Consider the following 19673-nt stretch of genomic DNA (forward strand, 5'->3'; position numbering starts at 1 on the left):
ATGATTAGGACTGATGTTGTTGAGTTAAAAAATTAACTCAATAAATGTAGGAAATTATATTAGTGTATAACCTTTTTTAAAGCCTGATTCTGAAAGTTGCATCTTGTGTGCAGAACAGTCTGAGTGTGAGTATTTCACACTGCACAAAAAATAATAATGTATAAAAATCAATGTTGCTGCTAATCACTGACACATCCTAGGCTTTGAAAAGCAAACAATAATAATCTATCTCTTTTTTATCTAAAAACATCGTGTCATCATGACAAAAACCTGGCATTTAAAGGGTTAAAATTCAGAAACTCAATTAATATTTTATATAAATGATTAGGATTGATGTTATTTAAAAAATGAACTCCATGAAAGTAACAAATCATATTAATGTATGGTATTTTTGAAAGCTTGAGTTTGAAAAGCAAATTTAGTGCGCAGAGCGATATGAGCGTGTGTGATATTAAAGTGGGCCCTAAGGGTTAATAATGTTGGTGTCTGGGGAAATTGCTTCTCAAGGCAACGGCTGAAGAAACACTGCTAAGATTACACAAGGCAGGAAAACATACCAAAGCTGCTATTAATTCCATTCCTTTTAAGTAACCTGTCACAGAAGTTTGATCTGCGCGTGCGTCCATCTAATAAACTAAAGATAGCTGCTGCTCATTGATCTGAGCAGGTCAATGAAAGGCCTACAGCTCACTGTACAGCCGGCTCAATAACACACAGTGCAGTGCTGTCAGAGCAGGTTTCAGGGATCACAAGCACTCAGGATCCATTCGTGAGGTCCAAAATTGAGTGATGAAAAGTTTGTCATGTTTGGTTTTACGCCAGCGAAAAAAGGTTAAAGATTCTAACCAATATTATTTACATGTATTCAGCCGTACAATTCAACAGCAAACAAACTGAAGCAATACGTTTCTCTCCCACTCATGTATACAAAGCCTGTAGTGTCTCATGTTCGTGTGTGTGTGTGTGTGTGTGTGCGCGCGCGCGTCTGTCAGGTCTGTAAGTTGAAAAGCTTGAGATGTCCTTGGATAGATAACAGTGAAAAGAGCCTTTCATGCAGCATTTACGCTATACACACACAGTTATCTACCCGACTGCCTTGTCTGTGCGTGTGTGTGTGTGTGTGCGTGTGTGTGTGTGTGTATGTATTACGCTGAGTGTATATGCAACCAAAATCTATTCTGCGTGTGTGTGTGAGGGGGTGTTGAACTCACTTGTGGGTGAGTTTCTTCATGTGTTCAGGTTTCAGTTTGTGCAGGAAGGAAGAGGCAGCAGGCAGTCTAGCAGACACTGTATTGTTTATGTCTGGCTTTAACCCTTTAACACCTGGATCGACATCAATTTTCTCGTGCTACATTCAGACGGCTTATCCTAACATTTTGACCTCTGAAGCCTGAGAAAATTGGTTTGATTTCTCTCAGAAATAGCAACTTGATAAGAAATGTCCCACAAACTGCAAAATTGAGTAAAAGGTGACAATTTATTAGATATTAGAAAAGGTGAAAAATGTCCAAAAATGTTAATAATAATAATACCTAATACCCTTCATCAACATCAGTATTTCTTGAGCCACAAACATCTTTCACAAGTATTTTACCTTTGAAACCCAAGCAAATATAATTAATTATCTTCAGACACATGGGGCAAACTGCAAGAAATTGGTAAAAAGATCAGAAGAAAACAACCTGAAAATGAATGTTAAAAGTGGAGAGAAAGAGAGAAAATTTTAAGAAAATTAAAAAATCGAGCTGCTTGTTCAGATTTCAAAGTGTTAATTGTATATTTAAAATCAGGTTACAAAAAAACCCAATACAATATAGCAATTTTTTTCCACTTTTCTTTTTTCTTTTTTTTTAAACTTATTTTCTAATTTCTTTCTATTTTTTTTTTTGCCATTTCTTGTACAGTTTCTCATCGCCCTCTTCACATGTTTGAACAGAAATCAGGCCAATATGCTGCACGCTGTATGTATGCATAACACCACTGCTCTGTTTCTGCGGGAGAATCATCTTCTGACAAACTCAAAGTGAAGTTAACAAGGCCGTTTACTGAAAACAATCTCAAGATTTACAATTAAAATTAATGAATCTTTGCTCAGTGAAGAAGAAAACAACACATCAGAGAGGCTGGCATGACATGATTGGATTAATCCTCCCTCGTCATGCGTAGCCTAAACCTGCCATCCCAGGTAATTGCCTCATTAGAGGACCGTCCAGAGCGGCGACACAGTTGTCTGTTACCATCAGCAGCGTCGTTAGCTCGGGTCACATCTAATGTAATTATTATTCCTTCGCTCAGGCCACATGTTGTGAGTGGAATTATAATGACAGCTGGTAAACACGCAAGCATGACACCATACTTATATTTTCATATTTTTCATACCACGTTTCTCTCTTTTGTTATTTTAACGGGATAAAATGTTGGTGTCGTGGAAGAATGGTTGCTGTGTTGTCAAGAGCGTTTAGTGTGAACTAAAATTGGACAAAGACAATGACAGTATCAATACTTAGGAGTTTAAAAATATAATAACAGCATATCGGCTGATTTTTTACATATACATATTACCAGTTTCTGCTACTGTACTGCAAGCCAGGCGGCATTTGGGATTTTATAAAAAGCTTTTAATTTTTCTTAGATGTTTTCCAAACTACAGCAGCCTAGAGAGAAGGGGTCTACAGATTATCAGCCTTGCTGATTATCAGGGCCAATATTTGGCTTTTTGCTGAATATTTAATGATCTCTGATTAAAGTAAGAGTATTACACTCAACCAGCACCAGGAAAGGCAGTCTGCAATACATGCGAAGAAAGTGTCAGCATTGGAGGAATTTTTAAAACCTCAGGGAGCTAATTTTATTTGTTTTTTTTTTAAATTATCACTAAATTTTTTTAAAAACAGGGAACTTGCTGTGTATGATGTCGAAAGTTTCCGTTTGATTTAACATTTGCTAAAGGTATTTAACCTTTGTGTTGGAGTTTGTTATATTCACAATTAAAAAATTTTAACAGAAATTTTTATTGTAAATTGTAATTGCATATCGGTCCCAAATATAAGCTATCAGTTTCATTAAGAACCAATAATCGGTATTGCAGCTGGCCCTGAAAAAAAAACAATAATTGTCTATCCCTACCAGAGAGTGAAGAAAAACACCCTGCTAACAGTGGTGAGCGGACAACGAAAAACTACGAGCCACAAAAGAGATGAAAACATGCCAAAAACTCAAAAAAGAAAAAAGTTAACAAGCTAGCAATCGAAGTGTAGCAGCTGAAGGCCGAAGGAGCCCAGCACCGAAAACTGAAAGATTCAACTGACACTACGACAAACACCTCTGACTGAACTGCAAACTTTAAGAAACAATAAATACACAGAATAGTACAGACATCAGCTCGCAGAGGTAACCTTAAACAGAAAAACAGTGACTTTCTAATGAACATTATCGAATGTAATTACCACCAAAGTAAAGCAACAGTCTCACATTAAAATGTGAAGTCTATAACTTCAGTGTTTGATCTTTGCCAATAAAAAGGCGCTACAAAGTAAAAATACACTGAAAGATTTGTCAGAGCAGAACGGATGCAGGTATATTTTGCCAACTTGGCAGTGAGCTACTGGAGCTCATCCCATGCCCATAATCCTTTCTGCCCCTGCTCATTTCCTCTGTATTTCTATTTTTCTATTAGCGTGAACTTTTCTGTCGTGAGCTCTTAACCAGAAACAATAAAAGGTCTGGGTCTGTTTTCTGAAGATTGTGTCCACCTTCTCCCACTGCTTTTTATGCCATTATCCCCTGGCTCCCCTGGTACTATTGTTCCAAGTCTGCCGGAATCTGTGCTTTTAATGCGAGCAGCAATCGCACTTCCACAAATGATTTTTGACTCCCGGCTGATTATTTCTGCAAAAAAGTTTCCCACAAATGCTTTTTCAATGTAATGAAGACATCACCATTTCCACACAGTTGCCAAACAGCTATCTGGTGCATATGGAGCATGTTATTGCCCACAAATAGAGTGATTTCCACCAAGTTTTTAAACTCAAGAAAAGCTACTGATCTCATATTTCACTCCTTAGGAAATCCTCGGAAAGGACACCCTGTTTCTGCAGATCATGTATCAACTGCTGTTCAGCTGGAAGGCTCTAATTTTGTACCATCAACAGAACCACGTCACAGTGGAGCCGCACACAATGATGATGAGCTCCTGAATTGTTAATGAGCTGAAATGCTGCCTGCCAGACCACCAGGCTACTGTGACTCAGTCCTCCATCCCTCCATCATTAAAGATGGATAGATTCTCTTCACCCAGGTGTCAGCTGCGTCTTTATCTCGCAGAATTTTGTGTGGCAGGATGCAGGCACACATAGATTACAGTAAACAGAGCAGAGAAGTACAGCTCAGACAAAAGATAATTGATGTCGCAGGCACGTGAGAGCACATTAGTTCTGCACCGCGACCTTTGGTAAAGACAGCTCAGACCCTGGCACTTTAACCTAGATTGTTCCTTTCAGATAGTGTTTTTAACCTTTGTTTCAATATGCTTTGCATAAAAGTCCTTACAGTAGGCATGTTTATACGAAGCCTACCAATTAAACTAGAATAGCTTTAAAAATCCAAAACAGATTTAACAAATTATGGGTCTTTTCAGCCAAAACAGGATCTTTTCCAAACCACATGTTCAAAACAGTGTTGTTCAAGTTTCACCGTATCTGCTTCAAAATAATGTACAAATGTAACATATCCATGGTTTGCATGAGAATAAAGTGGATAAGACGTGATTAAGACTCACTCAGCAACAGGAGATCAGAGACTGCTCTGCGCACATCTTTACAGAGACATGGTTAACCCCTAACAGCTGTTGCACTGGATGGACTGACCTTGTGGATGCCATTTGGACACAAGACTTCGATGTAAATTCAAAAAATGCACTGCAGGAATTAAATGATGCCACCAGCAACAACATGCCCAAAGAACTGGATGGAATTTTCACAGTAGCTGCTGATTTTATTCAACTCATCCTTCAAATCCAAAGATGTAGCAGAATCAAGGACAAAACTTATTTCGTTTTTTAAACTTGGTTTAAAAAATGACCAATAACTCTACCTTCTACCTTCTTAAACATGAAATTCTACCTCTAACTATCCAACGACATTCAAAATTCCAAGGCCTCTGGTTTTGATAATACGATTTAAGTAGCTTCAAAGATTGATCAGAAGCTGTTAAACGCTCAGAAATTATTCAACGTTGAAGAGCCCACCTGCCACTAAAGTGAATACATCAAGTTCACAAGTGTATCCCTCTCAGATGAAGTGGAAATTACAGTGGAGGACAGAGAAATTGGGTAACTGCAGGTTTTTATGACACTAACTAACATTTCTGTGTATGAGACGTCAGTTGTAGTGGTCATAAAAAACCCCAGTAAGTTCCACCTGTACTGTGGACTTTGAACAGAAAACTTAACAGCAGATCTGAAACAACAGCAGAGCCGTTATCAAGAGACAGATGCAGGACAGATTGGACCCTCAGCTCATAATAGGTTTTCTGCACGTGTCACTAGTTCAATAATAGTGGAAAAATGTTCAGATTTGGTTGAAGTAAACAGGAAGTTTCAGTGTTTTCCTTCAGTTATCTGCTGCTGGTCACTTCACATTTCCACTTCAGGAAGCAGGTGAAATACCAAACAATATTTTTGACATACACCTAAAAAAACTGATTTTCTGTTTGCTTCTTTTTGCCGTGGTGATGAGTCTGATTGATACAGTCTGGTTGTTATTTTCAGAAAGTTTTTCACGGTGTTTCCAGTGGCAGGAAACCACTGCAGGTGACGTGAACGTTAGAAAAGCTCTGAATTGTTTCAAAGCCTCGGCTCTGACTGTTTTCACAGCATGACTCAGAGAACAACAGCAAGATCAAACAGGTGCCGGGGAACATCAGGTGGAAAATACTGTACACGTTTACATGCAAAATCACTGACCTCAAGAGGAAAAATCGCTGTTTCATTTGATTTTTCCCACGTGTGCAATAAATAACAAGAAGAGTGGCTACATTTCTACGTCAGAAACCTCAGTGTCATCACATGAAACAGACTATGAAACAGTGACTCAGCATTCATTTACATTTTTACCAAGTTTCAATAATTTTTCCACGACTTTGAGGCAAATTTTAAAGACCATAAATTATCTAAAACGGGCATCAATACTCCTTATAAGTTCATTTTCATTACTGTATAAAAGCTTTGTCAAATATATATCATTTTAAAGAAAAAATGAATTCAGAACATTATCAGAACTAAATGTTTAAATATAACTTAGAGACTGTTGGTCATTTATAAGAGGGGAGGCGGTGGTGCAAAAAGGAGGTATGTCAAAAAATGTTTGAGGTACTGGGAAGGGATGTATGTTTTTTTTATTTTTGGGGAGGGCATAAATCTTTAAATCTTTAAATGTTAATCTTTGCTAGCAATTTTTACAGAAAACATGCTTTTCAAACCCCTGTGGGTCTGGAAGGCAAGATTCTGTCTTTCAAAAAGAATTTGTCATTTCTTTTATGTTTTTGACAATTTTTAAAGAAAGAAAGCCCATATTTTTTTCATTCAATTTATTTGTTTATTGGTGATTTTTAAATAAAACATTTTCTTTAAAAACGTTTAATTTTTAAAGAACACATGATTTATAAATCAATGGCCCCCTGGGTTTGGAAGGCATGTTTTCTTTTCTATTTATCACAGCCAGAAACTGTAGAAAGATAAATTATTGTTGTATTTTCAGATTTCCAACGGCCTTTGAACAAGTTATGTGTTATTACGCAGGTCTGTGACACAAAACTTTAAGACTTTTCTAAAACTTTCAAGGTATGTTTAGTTTTCCATGTCTGAAATTGCTATTTTATTGCAAATTCCATGACTTTTCATGACCATACAAACCCTGGTAATTAAATGTCTCTTTCATTGTCCAACTGCACTGATCAAAGACTGCAGGGGATCATACACCCCAACAACAATCAGGAGCACAGACAGGAAGTGGCAGGTTGACATTTAGCTCATGCACATGGGAATAACTCTGCTAGATAAATAATGACATTCATATTCCCCTGCTTTGCCCCCAGATGCTCAGTGTGAGATTTCCTCTCTGCAGTGAGGGAACAACACAGTGATATTCTGAATTACACAATGAGTCTCTAATGTGAATCCTGATCTATGATTCACCCAGATGCTGCTCGTAGGTCATCGCCAATGTCAGCGCTCTCTATCTAGTTAGATAGCTGATGGTATTTGGTCTGGGAATTTCAATGTCACACGAGGCATTATGGCAGCTCTAATCTGAGGTAAGTGGGAGGAATTTCCACGACGAATGAGATCGTGTTGAGAGGAATTTCAAGAAAACATCCAACCAATACTACAATTGAAAATTTAACTGAAATCTGTAAGATATACTGCGGTTCATAAGCAGTATTTCTGTGGTTAAAGCTGTGAATACTACATAACCTGTCTTAATGTCTACAGGCACACACATATGGAGCTGAAATCTTTAGGTGACTAATTATGGTGTTATGTAATTATCCTAAAAGACAGGTCCAGGCCTGTACACGGCGCTATGTGAGTGAGGCGTTCAACTGCAAGGTATAAAAAAAACCTGAAAGTGCAAAATTTAACTGAAACCAGTTCTGAGGAAAAAAACAGCAATGTTTTTACAGAGAAATTCATGCCAGAGCTACTTAAAAGGAACAATGCCCCGTAATAAACACAGTATTTGAGGAGTTATCTTGTCTCACAATAAGGCCTTTTTACAATGTCACATTTATGACAGGAACAGGAATTCAACCCCTCACAAGGGGTCAGAGGTCAGCTACGGGACTGAACAAGTAAAGGATGCTGAGTGCTACTCTGAAGACACTTCAGGGTTTTTTTTGTCATTTTGTTTTTGCTAATTTAATGATGTGCCTCCAAAGACTGAATGAGAGCGAGCAGAGCAACACCAGAGACAACAGGGAAAAAACAGTGTGTAGAGCCATATTTCCACATCTGTCTTGGTGAATTAAGGGTTTATTTTGAAGAAACGCGAGATGGTGATTGTTAGAAGAGTGGAAAGACTAACTGAGACAACTTTGTTTAGTTTTATTTTGTCTGTCGAGTGTAAATAAAAAGTGTTTTACAATGCATTTAAAGCAATTAAGGCCATCTTTAGATGACGACAGCCCTACTAGAAATGGAAATTTTTTCCTTTGCATTTTAAAAAAATCTGCATTCATATGATAATGTGAGAACTATCTTCACGTACAATGATCCGCAGAAACAACCAAAAATGCTGTAGTATGCATGCCAGTAGTTGGCAGTGTAACTTTGTATTGACACACCATAGAAGAAGACCAGGCACATGCGCCAAGTGCAGCCGGGACGTCACCGTTCTCTCCGGCCATCGCCAGCTAACACAGCAACAAAAAGGGGTTGCGTTTTCAAAAGATTACATTTGGGAACCCAGTTTCAAAAGTTTGTGTTTTCAGGCCCCCAAAACGCTTTTGTCATGTGAACCAAAGGCCAAACCGCAACAAAAGTTTCCGTGTAAACGACCCTTTAGATAGTCTTATGCTACGTTCACATGAAATCCGACAGACGGTACACGGCAGACGCTTCTGTATTGCACGGGAAAAAAAAAAAATAGATCCAACAGATTGGCAAGGCAGCAAAATACGCACGTTGCTATGGTGATGTGTCAAAAATGGAATAAATAAAAGCTTCACTTCACTTTTAGCTTCACTTAAGCATAGCGGGAATAAGTGGGGGCATGTCATCCGTCTTTATATATAGTCTACGGTTCAAACACATCACCCAGCACGAGTGTGCTTGTCACTATAAAAGAGTTGATCCACCAGAAAACACTGACAAGTTGATTTTTCAACTGAAAAATGTCCCACTTAGTATGCATGTTGATCACAATAACAATAAAAATAGTTATGATTTGTGTTAAAAATATAAAAAATATTGACATATATATATATATATATATATATATATATATATATATATATATATATATATATATATATATATATATATATATATATATATATATATATTCGGCTGATACTATCACATTATCAAACTATTTTAACTTCCAAATTACAATAATAGAATTGGACACAGAAATCCAGTGAAAATCAAGCTCTAAAACAGAATTTTAAAACCAGTAAACCAGTAAAACCAGAACAATAAGCTGGAACAGGCTTGAAAAGCCCCTAAGAGATGAGTGGATCTTTGGTCATGTTAAGACCTGACTTGGCTGACTTGCACCCAGCTCAAGGCAAAGCTATATTTTTCCTTTGTTTCATCTACTGGTGATTATTAGCTCGCCAAGCTAATGCAACCAGTTGGCTCCGCTCTGTCTCTTTCTATTTCCATCTACTTGCAACACGTTACACATAGAGGCATCTTATTGGCACAGTCAGACGGAGAAAAGAGTACATTTCAATTTGAAAATAACAAAAATCCAGCCTTTGCTTTTAGTTTTTTCCAAACAAAACAGCTCAACCTGCAGCCCAACACTTTCTGGTCAGGCAGCCTAAAAGCCAAATGCATCAGCGGGCAACAATTATGATAAGACCTAACAAATGGACAACAAATCTGTGAGGTACAAGCCGAAATCCAGTCCAATCCCATCCATTTCCACTTAATGATTCAGCTGCTGGCTCACTTACTTCACTGACAGAGGATCTTAAAAGGTTTAACAAAGCTCAAGACATTTCTGTTGTCATTTAAGCGCCACTGCTCATTTAGACAAACAGCTGATCCACCAGCCCCGCCTTTGTTGCTAGTGACACGCTACCGAAATGTTCGAACTGGTTCACAGTTACTCACAGCCGCCCACCATGGTGTATTTTGGTGGCAGGAGGCTGTGGGAATAACAGGCCAAGGAATTTTATGAGTAACATTAAAGTGCATTTCAGAGCAGTGGATGCATGCCCGGATTACACAATACCGACAACCTCAGTGTGTGAAACTGTTATTATAAGGAGGCCCTGCTGGGTCAGTTTTTCTACTGTCTTCATGTTACAACACACCTGACATTACCTTACAGTATGTTGCAGGTGCGACAAGTTTGAAACATATTGCTAGTCTACATGAGACAGCTCTGTTACTTTTGATTATTTTATAATTCCTAAATAAAGTGGGCAAGACAGACCTAAAAACTTGCTGCACAGCTCTCTTATTCTGAAACAGCAATATTGTATATGTTTTATTTGTTACAATACTAGTATATTTGTCAGATTTTATTGTAACCGTTCTACTCTATATTTATGTTCTTGACTGTTGCAGTACTTCACCTTACTTTAATTCCTCTTAAGGGAGCGTTGGTTGTTTATGAGGGGGAAGGAACTGGTGCAAAAAGGGGGAGGCATGTCAAGAAATCCTTTAAGCATTGGGGAGGGACTTGTGTTTTTTTATTTTGGATAAGTGTAGGGCATGCATCTTTAAATTGCTATTTTTTGAATTTATTTTATTTACTTTTTTTAATGAAGGTACTTTTTCTTTTTTAAAAAAAATGGCAAAATTACATTATTTAACATGGCCAGAAACTGTAAAAAAAAAAAAAAAAAAAAAAAAAATCGCAGATTTTTTAAATATCTGACAGTTCTTGGACACATGAGTGAGACAAATGCTTCTCTCAGAAAATGCATCACCAAAATCTGACCTTAAAATAGTGATATTGCATAAAAATCACTTTATTCTACATCTCATTTAAAAAAAAATCCAAAAATAAACTATTTGCACGCACTGACCTGCATTAACAACAAGAATGAAAAACGAGGCTTTTTCCAACTCCAGGATTTCGTCTCCAACTTTTAACTTCCAAACATCAAAGAGTCAGTTTTCAAAATCTAATGACAAATTTATGGTGGAGGGAGGGTCATGCATTTTCCCCAAGTAAATCAGGGGAAAATCAAAGTTGTAAAAAAGGTCACACCCCAGCCACCTCTCTCCTCTGATCTGACACATAAAGAACAGTCCCTTATCTATTCTGTGTTGCAGTACTTCGCCCTATTTCCATTCCTCTTAAATTGTACTGTACGTTTATGATTTAATGAAAATAAAAGAAATTCCCTGTAAACTAGTCTCAAACTAGTCATAGCCTGCATGTGGTTTCTCTCCAAAGGCTGTCACATGTAGAGATTTAAAATAACGTCATGCCAAACTACACTCGATTATGTGTGATTATTATTATTATCATGATCATTATTTTTGTTATTAACAAAGATTTTCGTAAGTATTTTCACATTTAAATAGCTTTCCCCCATGTTAGGATATGACTATATTTACTGGCACCTGTTAGCTTCGGAATAACAACGGCAACAAGGTCCACCGTTTCGTTAACATCCTAACACATTTATTACAACAGTGTGTTGAAAACTGAAGAGCTAAAACGCCAATAACAATGCCGAAATACCCTCAAGATAGCAATGTTTCTAAAACGCTCTTTAAAAAACTCAAACAACGAATGTGTAATCGCCAGTTTGTGAGAAAACATTAAATTTTCGGAATTTTCTACGGAGTTTGGTGTGACGTTCTCTCCGCACCGACAGAACTTGTCCCAATCAAAAAGTAACGATACGCGGAGGGCTTAAACGCGTCGAAACTGCGCCTGCTGTGGCGCCACAGCCGACCTCAGTTTCATATAAGACTTTAAAGTTGGCTACTTTAAATGTTTTGTGGTCACCTGAAGCCTGGCTCCGTTCACCGTTAGCTGCAAACATGGTTCACATCCAAACAATTGTTGTTATGAAGGAGGGTAACAGGCGGCTCCTACCTGACTGGCTTTGTGGAACTGTTTCTTCAGCCCGGCCACAGACATCTTCGACGGACGTGTGAAGCTTCACCTCCTGAGGAAATGATCCGCGAAACACTGAATAAAAGTAGGAAAATGTAGGTAGAAGAAAGAGCCAGGCGACTCCACAGCACCGCACTCATCAGTCAGCACCGTTCAAGATTGCAGCAAAGACCTGAGCGGAGTCAAGCTCGCGCAAATATGGCCGACGGAACCGGAAAAACTTTTATTCTCTTAAAAATAAAAGTGTCATCTTTCTACAGGCCGATTTTGTACATTACATTGAACAATTGTATATTTTGAAAACTAAATAAAGATAGTTTTAAAAATAAATTAATAAAAAGTGTCACTTTGAACACTGAAACTGTAACCTTTCCTCCACTCTTTATATTTATTTTATGAAAAATGGTTTTCAAATAATATTATTTTACTGACGCAGTTTAATGATAAAAGACTTTTGCTGAGCTACACAGACTTTCTCACCAAATATGCTTTATCTGTAACACCAGATAAAGATTTTTTGTTTGTGAAAACAAACAAAAAACAACAACATTGGGCGACAGCAATGAGCAACTTGGCAGGGAATTCATCAAAACTAGCATTCTTTGGGGGTTTTTTTTAACAAAAAGGAAAATGACCTGAAAATTAGTACAAAGGAATGACTTAAAAAGGTGCTAATGTACAAACATGTACTTAAAAAAAAAACAAAAAAAAAAAAAACTTCAAATAATTTCATCCCTGCTTTTAAAAAACAAGAGAGAAAAACAACAGATTTTCAGGTCATTTTCCTGACATCTTTTCCTTATTTCTTACAGTTTGCAGGGCACCTAATGCCATGATGCTTGTTGCCTTTTTTCCGAGGTTATTGAAAAGAAACCATTTTTTTTTCAGCTTTCAGACGTTTTAATGTTTGTTAAAGGTGTCTGAATGCAGCTCAAGAAAACTAATAACAGTTCAGGCATTAAAGGGTTAAAAGGTGCCACTGAACAAGAACCACTATTACAGATTCCTTAAAATGCTCAGATGCTGGAGCCAAGTGCAATTATCCTCCATGTGCAATTGTTGTACATATATATTTTTCTAGACTGTTGAGTTGTTGGCACCTTGTGATTTTATATTACTATCTTTGCACCTTGTTTTTTTTTTATTATTTATTATTTTTTATGTTTGTAATTATTTTTTACTATTGTATTGTTCTTTTGGTGCTGTCCTATACCTCATAGATGCTGTAACAATGCAAATTTCCCCACTGTAGATCTAATAAATTATTATGTTATTTTATCTTATAGATGTTTTAAATATATTTTAATTTCTCTTCAATACTTTGATTCTTCAGCCTAAATGTGATCATAATTAAACAGTCTTTCCATTTCTTAAGTGTCTTCCTTACTTTCTTTTTTACAGACTTATTTTATATATTTGTCATTTTCACAAAGCAAACTAGAATGTTAAAAAGCATTGGACATTTTGTTTTATTTTGAAAGTGTCCACAGGAAAGCGTATCTACCTGATGTTGCTTGACCCGTTGATTGGTGGAGGAGGAGAGGGTTTCCTGAATTGCAGTGATGTCGCCACATCTCAAACCCCATTGGCTGTCAGCTGCTCGTGCGGAGGAAACCGCGGCGGAAAGAAATGATGACTTCAAAGCTTCAAAGGATCGGAAACAGTAGACCTATGATAATGAAAGAGTTAACAGAAACAGCTATAGTCAGTTTTTACAGTGAAGCGAGATAAGATAAATATCTTAACACTTAAATCAATCAATCACACTTGTATCGCTCTGTGCATAAAGTGCACTTTTCAAGATTTAGAAGAAGAAGAAGAAAAGAATATTATTCATCAATATTATTTTCTACTTAAATTGAGTTATTTGTTTTTAACCAACATCATTCCTAATCATAAATATCACATCGATTAATTTTAGAGATTTTAATCCTCTTAATGTCAAGTTTTTGTCATAACAAGAAAACGAAAACAAAATAACTAGTCAATTTTACGTTGTTCTTTGTTTTTAATTATTTATTATTTATTTAGACACTGGCGGAGAATGAGATTGAAGTGGACACCGGCAGAGACGTCGGTTGAGAATAAGAGCAAAGCGGAGAATGAGAGCAGACTCCAGCGGGGACACCTGTGGAGAATGAGAGCAGAGCGGACATTTTGAGACACCAGCGGGGACACCAGCAGAGACTGAGAGCGGAGCAGACACCGGCGGGGACACCAGCGGAGACACCAATGGGGACATCGGCGAGGACACTGGCGGAGAATGAGAGTGGAGCAGACATCGGGGGAGACACCGGCAGAGAAAGAGAGCGGACATCGGCAGAGACACCAAGGAAGAATGAGAGCGGAGCGGACATCGGTGGGGACACCGAGGAAGAATGAGAGCGGAGCGGACATTCTGAGACACAGGCGGGGACACCAGCAGAGAATGAGAGTGAAGCGGACACTGGCAGGGACATTTTTTATTAAATAAAGACGAATATATGTCTTTTCTCCCATTTCTGAGACGTTTTCAAAGTAGTGCAAAAGGAAAGGTGCATGGAAATAATACTAGGGCTGGTAATACTACTAATCTAATATGTTGATATACTTACATATCTCAGCATTATAAACAGCACAGGATTTGTTATTTTGTTTGTTTTTTTTCCTCTCCGTTTTTTACAATTACTATTAACAACAAACTCAACTGTTTGTTCTATATTTAAATATTATGGAGTACATTTAAAAAATCTTTTTTTTTTCATTAAAGCCCAGAGGACAGAAATGCAAAGAAAAACAATCCCATCGCTCTTTTCTAGGTAAAGACTTATAAGGACTATTCGGGTTATTGCCTGTGACTGTTTTTCTGCACCACCAGGGAGCAGTACTGATCTGCAGAGGAGCAGATACTGGAACCAGTGAGGGTCTGACTCTAGCAGCAGGGGGCAGACTGGCACCAGTGTCCTCCCCTGTGCTGGCTGCCCAATGTGCTGAAGCTGGACCGTGATTTGATTTAAATATGTGTACACAGCTGAATCAAGGATGAAGGATATTAGACTGGTTCCAGGATCCTAAATCAATGAAAAGTTTATCTAAGAATATTTGATCTTTGAGTGTTTTCTCGTATCTTTGTAAAAGCACAGTTTACGTTATGGTGGAAGTTTTAAGTGTGTTTTTACATCGTTTTGCAGCACACAAATGTTTTTGATGGACATGACACAGTCCAGAGACGATAAAAAACAAAAACAAAAAAACTTGTCTTGTAAAGCCAAAAATTTCACTACAGCCTGTCTCCTCCTTCCCTTGGCTTTTACTCCTCTCCACCTCCTCCACAACCTCCTCCTCCTACTCTTCCTCCCTCGGCCTGCAGAGTTTTTGGAAGAACGAAAGTCATCTGCTGTCCATCTGGTCGCCGTGCCGGGCGGTAATACCCCTCATATTCCTCAGCTTCCCAAGCACCCGTGGACAATCCATTCTCTCCCCCTTTCTCTGCCTCACCCTCCAGTCCTGCCCCCCCACCAGCCCTGATCCCCGTCCCAGGACTGAGAGGTGGGATCCGGTGTCAGTGCCCCAGAAAGACCCCTCTCTCTGGAACATGTGGGGGATCAGGAGCCGTGTTGTTCAGAGGGCTCAGTTTCACTGTTTGGGATTCTCACAGTAGCGTGCACGTATCCGCTGCTCTCCAGGTGCTCGCAGCAAATCTGACTTTCAGGATCACAATCAGCTGACGTATTCTCAAGAAAAGCAGGACAAGTTTTTGTTTCACTGATATTTTCTGGGGATTTCGTAGAGAAAGCGTAATACTGATTTAAATTATAGTCACACTTCAGGATTTGGAGCGACCTGCCTGAGGAGATGAGGCAGATAGAATCAGTGACGTCTTTCAACCCTGTAACACCTGAGTCAAAACCCAGGTGTTAAAGGGCTGAAATTATATTGTATTTTGTCATTTTGTTCTGAGTAGCTATCATTTACTTTTAGTAGGCCTAGTTGTACATTTTAATATATGCATCTGTTGGCTGTTCTGAGTGAACCTCAATGACATCTCACCCACTTTATTCTCCTGCAATCGGACTTTAGCCAGAAGAAGGCTTAGTGGAGGAACAGCTCTTGGTCCAATTCGGGTAAGCCTCGCCCTGATGCCGGCTCTCCTCCCTCTCTTCTACCAGGGCGCTTGGTCTTGTTTCTCCCCTCTGGCTATTCAGTTTATGCCATTGGTGGGGATCCTCTTCTGGTCTGCTGCATTCAGTCCAAACCCCACGAAACTTTTCCCGATGTTGATAAGTGCTTTTCTATCGTAGAAAAGTCGTGCTTCAGCAGAGGGGACCATGGAGCGCGTATACTTAGTGAGTTGCTGCCATCAGCCTCTTGTTTAAATGCTCTTAGCATTAAAATGCAACCCACCTTCTTTGTAGCTTCCATGTTGTTCCCACTTTACAACCTCAAATCACATGAACACAACCAAGTCGGATGACATGAATTCAGCATGAGATCTCAGCACCAACAGATAACAGAAAATACTGATACCACTTATTGTCAAAACAACTTAACTTAACTGGCTGGTTTGTCCACAGGTTGTTCAGGATGGAACATCGTCTCACATTGTGTTTTTCTTGCAACTTTAACCACTGGATGTTTTTTTTTTTTTTCAGTTTGTGTTCAGTCACACCAAAAAGTCAATATTGCAAAGAAGTTAGCTGTGAGCTAGCTCCCAACCAACGTGTTGCTGTGTGTGCTGACGGCTCAGCCTCAGTTTCAATCTGTTCCATATTTACCACTGAGCGCTTCCTGAAAGTGGTCCACTGCTTCTTAAAAATAGCCCTAAAGATGCCTGTTGTTCCAGATACAGATACAGCTCTGTGGAGGAAGCTGAGCAAGTGCTCCACCTCTACAGATCAACCAGGTTCTCTGCTGAATATTGTCGCCTACATACAGCACACAGGAGGGACTGAAATAACCCATTGTGCCCTCTCTGAGTGGTACTAGATTCCTGCAACGTGCCAGAGAAAAAGGATGGGGGCCACTTGTCAGAACTGGGTTTTTCAGCTCCAAAGTGATGAGGAACCGCTCTGCAGGCTCACTAATGTACAGTAAATGTGACGGGTGGGTTGAATTGTTGAGTTATGCAAGGCTTTCAGCCCTCTGTAATAGTGCAATACTTTGGCATGTTGCGTAACAGATTTGTCCTCCTCGCTTTTTCAATGTGGGCCCAGCGATACTTCCACTGTCCCCGGTCCATTTCCATCCATGCCCTTTAGCTTTGCATCGCAGTATTACAGCGATTAATTCACCTCTTCAATAACGGTGAGAGCTTTTTTCAGCGAGTGTAGTGCATGCCATTTTGCGGCGATGCGAATTTTAATAACCGCTGAATGTGACTACCATCTGGGTTCTTCCATTTTTATTATGCCAAAAGAAAAGGATCACAAAAATCAAAATATGATCAAAACACTATTAATGCATCTAAATATCTCTCACCAGGTGGATGTTTTTACCCCTTTAACGCTGTCTGTGTGCATTCAGACATGCTGTCACTGTGTGTCTACATGCACGGCAAACTGCAAAATCTGACAAGCTGACATTATTTAACCTTTTGAACAAATTGGCTTGATTGTTTTCAAAGACGTGGCAATAAGGCAATGAGTAACGAAATTACCCGAAAATTTAAAAAAAAAATAGGAGGAAAATAGAAGAAAAAAGAATTTCAAAATTTAAGAAAACAAGAAAATGACCTCAAAAAAGGCTATGCAATTTTGATTATTCGATATATTTTTTGCCAAGCTTTTTTACCCTGGCTTAAAAAAAAACATGTACATAAGCACTTTTTCCAGTTAATTAAAAGTAAGCTTAATACTTAGATGTAAAGTAAATATAAGTTAAGAATTATAGTTATGTATTTACTTTCCTTTTCCAAGGCAATCAGTTTCTAAGAATATTTTAACATGTCCATCACAACGACGATTTTTCCAATAATTAAGCGAGGAGTTTTGCGAGTTCTGTTTTCTTTACGTGTTTAAGAAAAACACAGGTAGGATCTACTAGTCTGCAACCTGCAGATTACAGATATATAGTGCAGTATACTTAGTTTACTCAAGTTGCTGAAACTTAGAGGGATTGATTTGAATAAACTTGTCATTTTTGAGTTGCAACAACTTCACAAAATTAAGTAAATACAACTAAATGATGCATAAACTTAACAATCAGATACAAAGTTACCATGAATTATGACTGACAGTTCTATTTACACTTTCAGGTGATTGGTTTCTTAGATTTTAAGTAAAATCAACTTGTCAGATTTTACGGTGCATGTCTCTGCGTCTGCAGCTGTATTTGTGTGTTTGTTTGTCTCATCAGTCAAACAATGACGGGGTCAGGCAGAGTTTACCTGCACAGTTATTCTGAGGACCGACCCCCCCCCCCCTCAGCCTGTCAGCGAGGCCTGATGGCGAGATAACCTCTGAAAACAAGTCCTGCTAAATGAGCCATTTAGTCTCCTATTAAACCCTCATTTTCTTGAGTTTGGCGAATTATTGCTCTGAATATGTGCTGTCGTGGGATTTAGTGGCATCTAGCTGTGAGAACAGATTGGCTTATTTTTTTTCCAAAACATGGGGATGAGGCAATGACAAACCAAAGAAGAAATTACCCAAAATTAGTAAGAAATTAGTAAAAAAAAGAAAAAAAATCATATTTTCATCCAAAGAAGCAAAATGTCAAGTGACTCCAGCCGTTCTACTTTTCTTTATTTTGATAAACCACATGTTTGGGCATCCATATGAACCTTAAAAACAGCAATATTGGCAGAATTTCATTAGTTAGTTAAACAGCTCAGTAGGAATATTGTGTTTTTTGTTTTGTTTTTTCTTTTTTTGGAATAAGGGCGGAAAAAAAGAATATTTTTGTGCATGTAAACTTACTCACTGACAGATGATTGAGATTTTGCCAAACAAGCAGATTTGCACAGAAATGTACTCATTAAGCAGATTTTCTCATTAATTAAAGGGTCGATTCACCGAAACTTACAACAAAAGCGAATTTTCTTTCTTACCCCTGGCCTTTGCTGTAACTAGTTTTCATATTGGGATATTTTCTCAATACAAAATTCACCTCCAGAGAGGCCTGTGGACACTGTTTCCAGAATGAGATGTTGAATTTTTTAAGATTCTTTTAAATTTTTAAACTCGTTTGTCACTGATGCAACAAACAGAAATTAAATTCTGTTCAGCTCTGTGGCAGAAATCTCAGACACAAATGAACTATCTGATGCCTAAATACTGTAAGTGGTAAAACTCCTCTTAAAATACATTTTTAGTTTCCCCTCTGTTGTGAATGACTTGTCATGAGGAGGAGCCCGTATGTTATTCTCCCAGCAGCTCATTGCTGAATGTATCTGTCAGAGGATGTTGCTCCGCCTAACAGCGAGTTTTACAAGCACTCGAGGGAGTCAGCCGGATCAGATGATGCTGCCGCGGAGATGAGGACGGCAACAAACCTCCTCTTTACATCTTTTCTCTGTACTACTGTAATTAAACACCTTTCAAACATGCATATAAACATTGGGGCTGTCAAATGTTAAAGTGATTATGACATGTTTTAACACATTTTCGCTTTTTTATTCACCAGATCTCAAGAATTTGAAGCAGTGTTGAGGCTCATTTATACTTTCTCTCCAGCTATGTATGAAATTCATTCATTTTAAATGTTTTAATTATTCAACATATCCTAAAACAACAACTATACATAGTATAGTATGTTAAAAAAGAGGTAATAGTGTAGTAAATTGAGGTTAGGGTTAGGGTTAGCGTAGTATGTCGTAAAAAAAGAGTCAAAGTATACCATGTAGAAAAAAAACATTATAGTATAATATGTAAAAAACTGAGAAAAGTA

General features: G+C 38.1%; 1 protein-coding gene across 2 annotated transcripts in view; it reads right to left on the bottom strand.

The window, feature by feature from the left end:
- sh3gl3a (SH3-domain GRB2-like 3a) overlaps positions 1–11950 on the bottom strand; it is a 35602-nt gene extending 23652 nt beyond the window's left edge. For both annotated transcript variants that reach the window (XM_042490299.1, XM_042490290.1), the window contains exon 1: positions 11787–11950. In XM_042490299.1, coding sequence (XP_042346233.1) covers positions 11787–11831 — 45 coding nt within the window. In that variant the 5' untranslated portion in view covers positions 11832–11950. The remainder of the gene's footprint in view (positions 1–11786) is intronic.
- Positions 11951–19673: the final 7723 nt, after the last annotated feature.

Source organism: Plectropomus leopardus, chromosome 1 (assembly GCF_008729295.1).
Source record: "Plectropomus leopardus isolate mb chromosome 1, YSFRI_Pleo_2.0, whole genome shotgun sequence".
NCBI classification, from domain to species: domain Eukaryota; kingdom Metazoa; phylum Chordata; class Actinopteri; order Perciformes; family Serranidae; genus Plectropomus; species Plectropomus leopardus.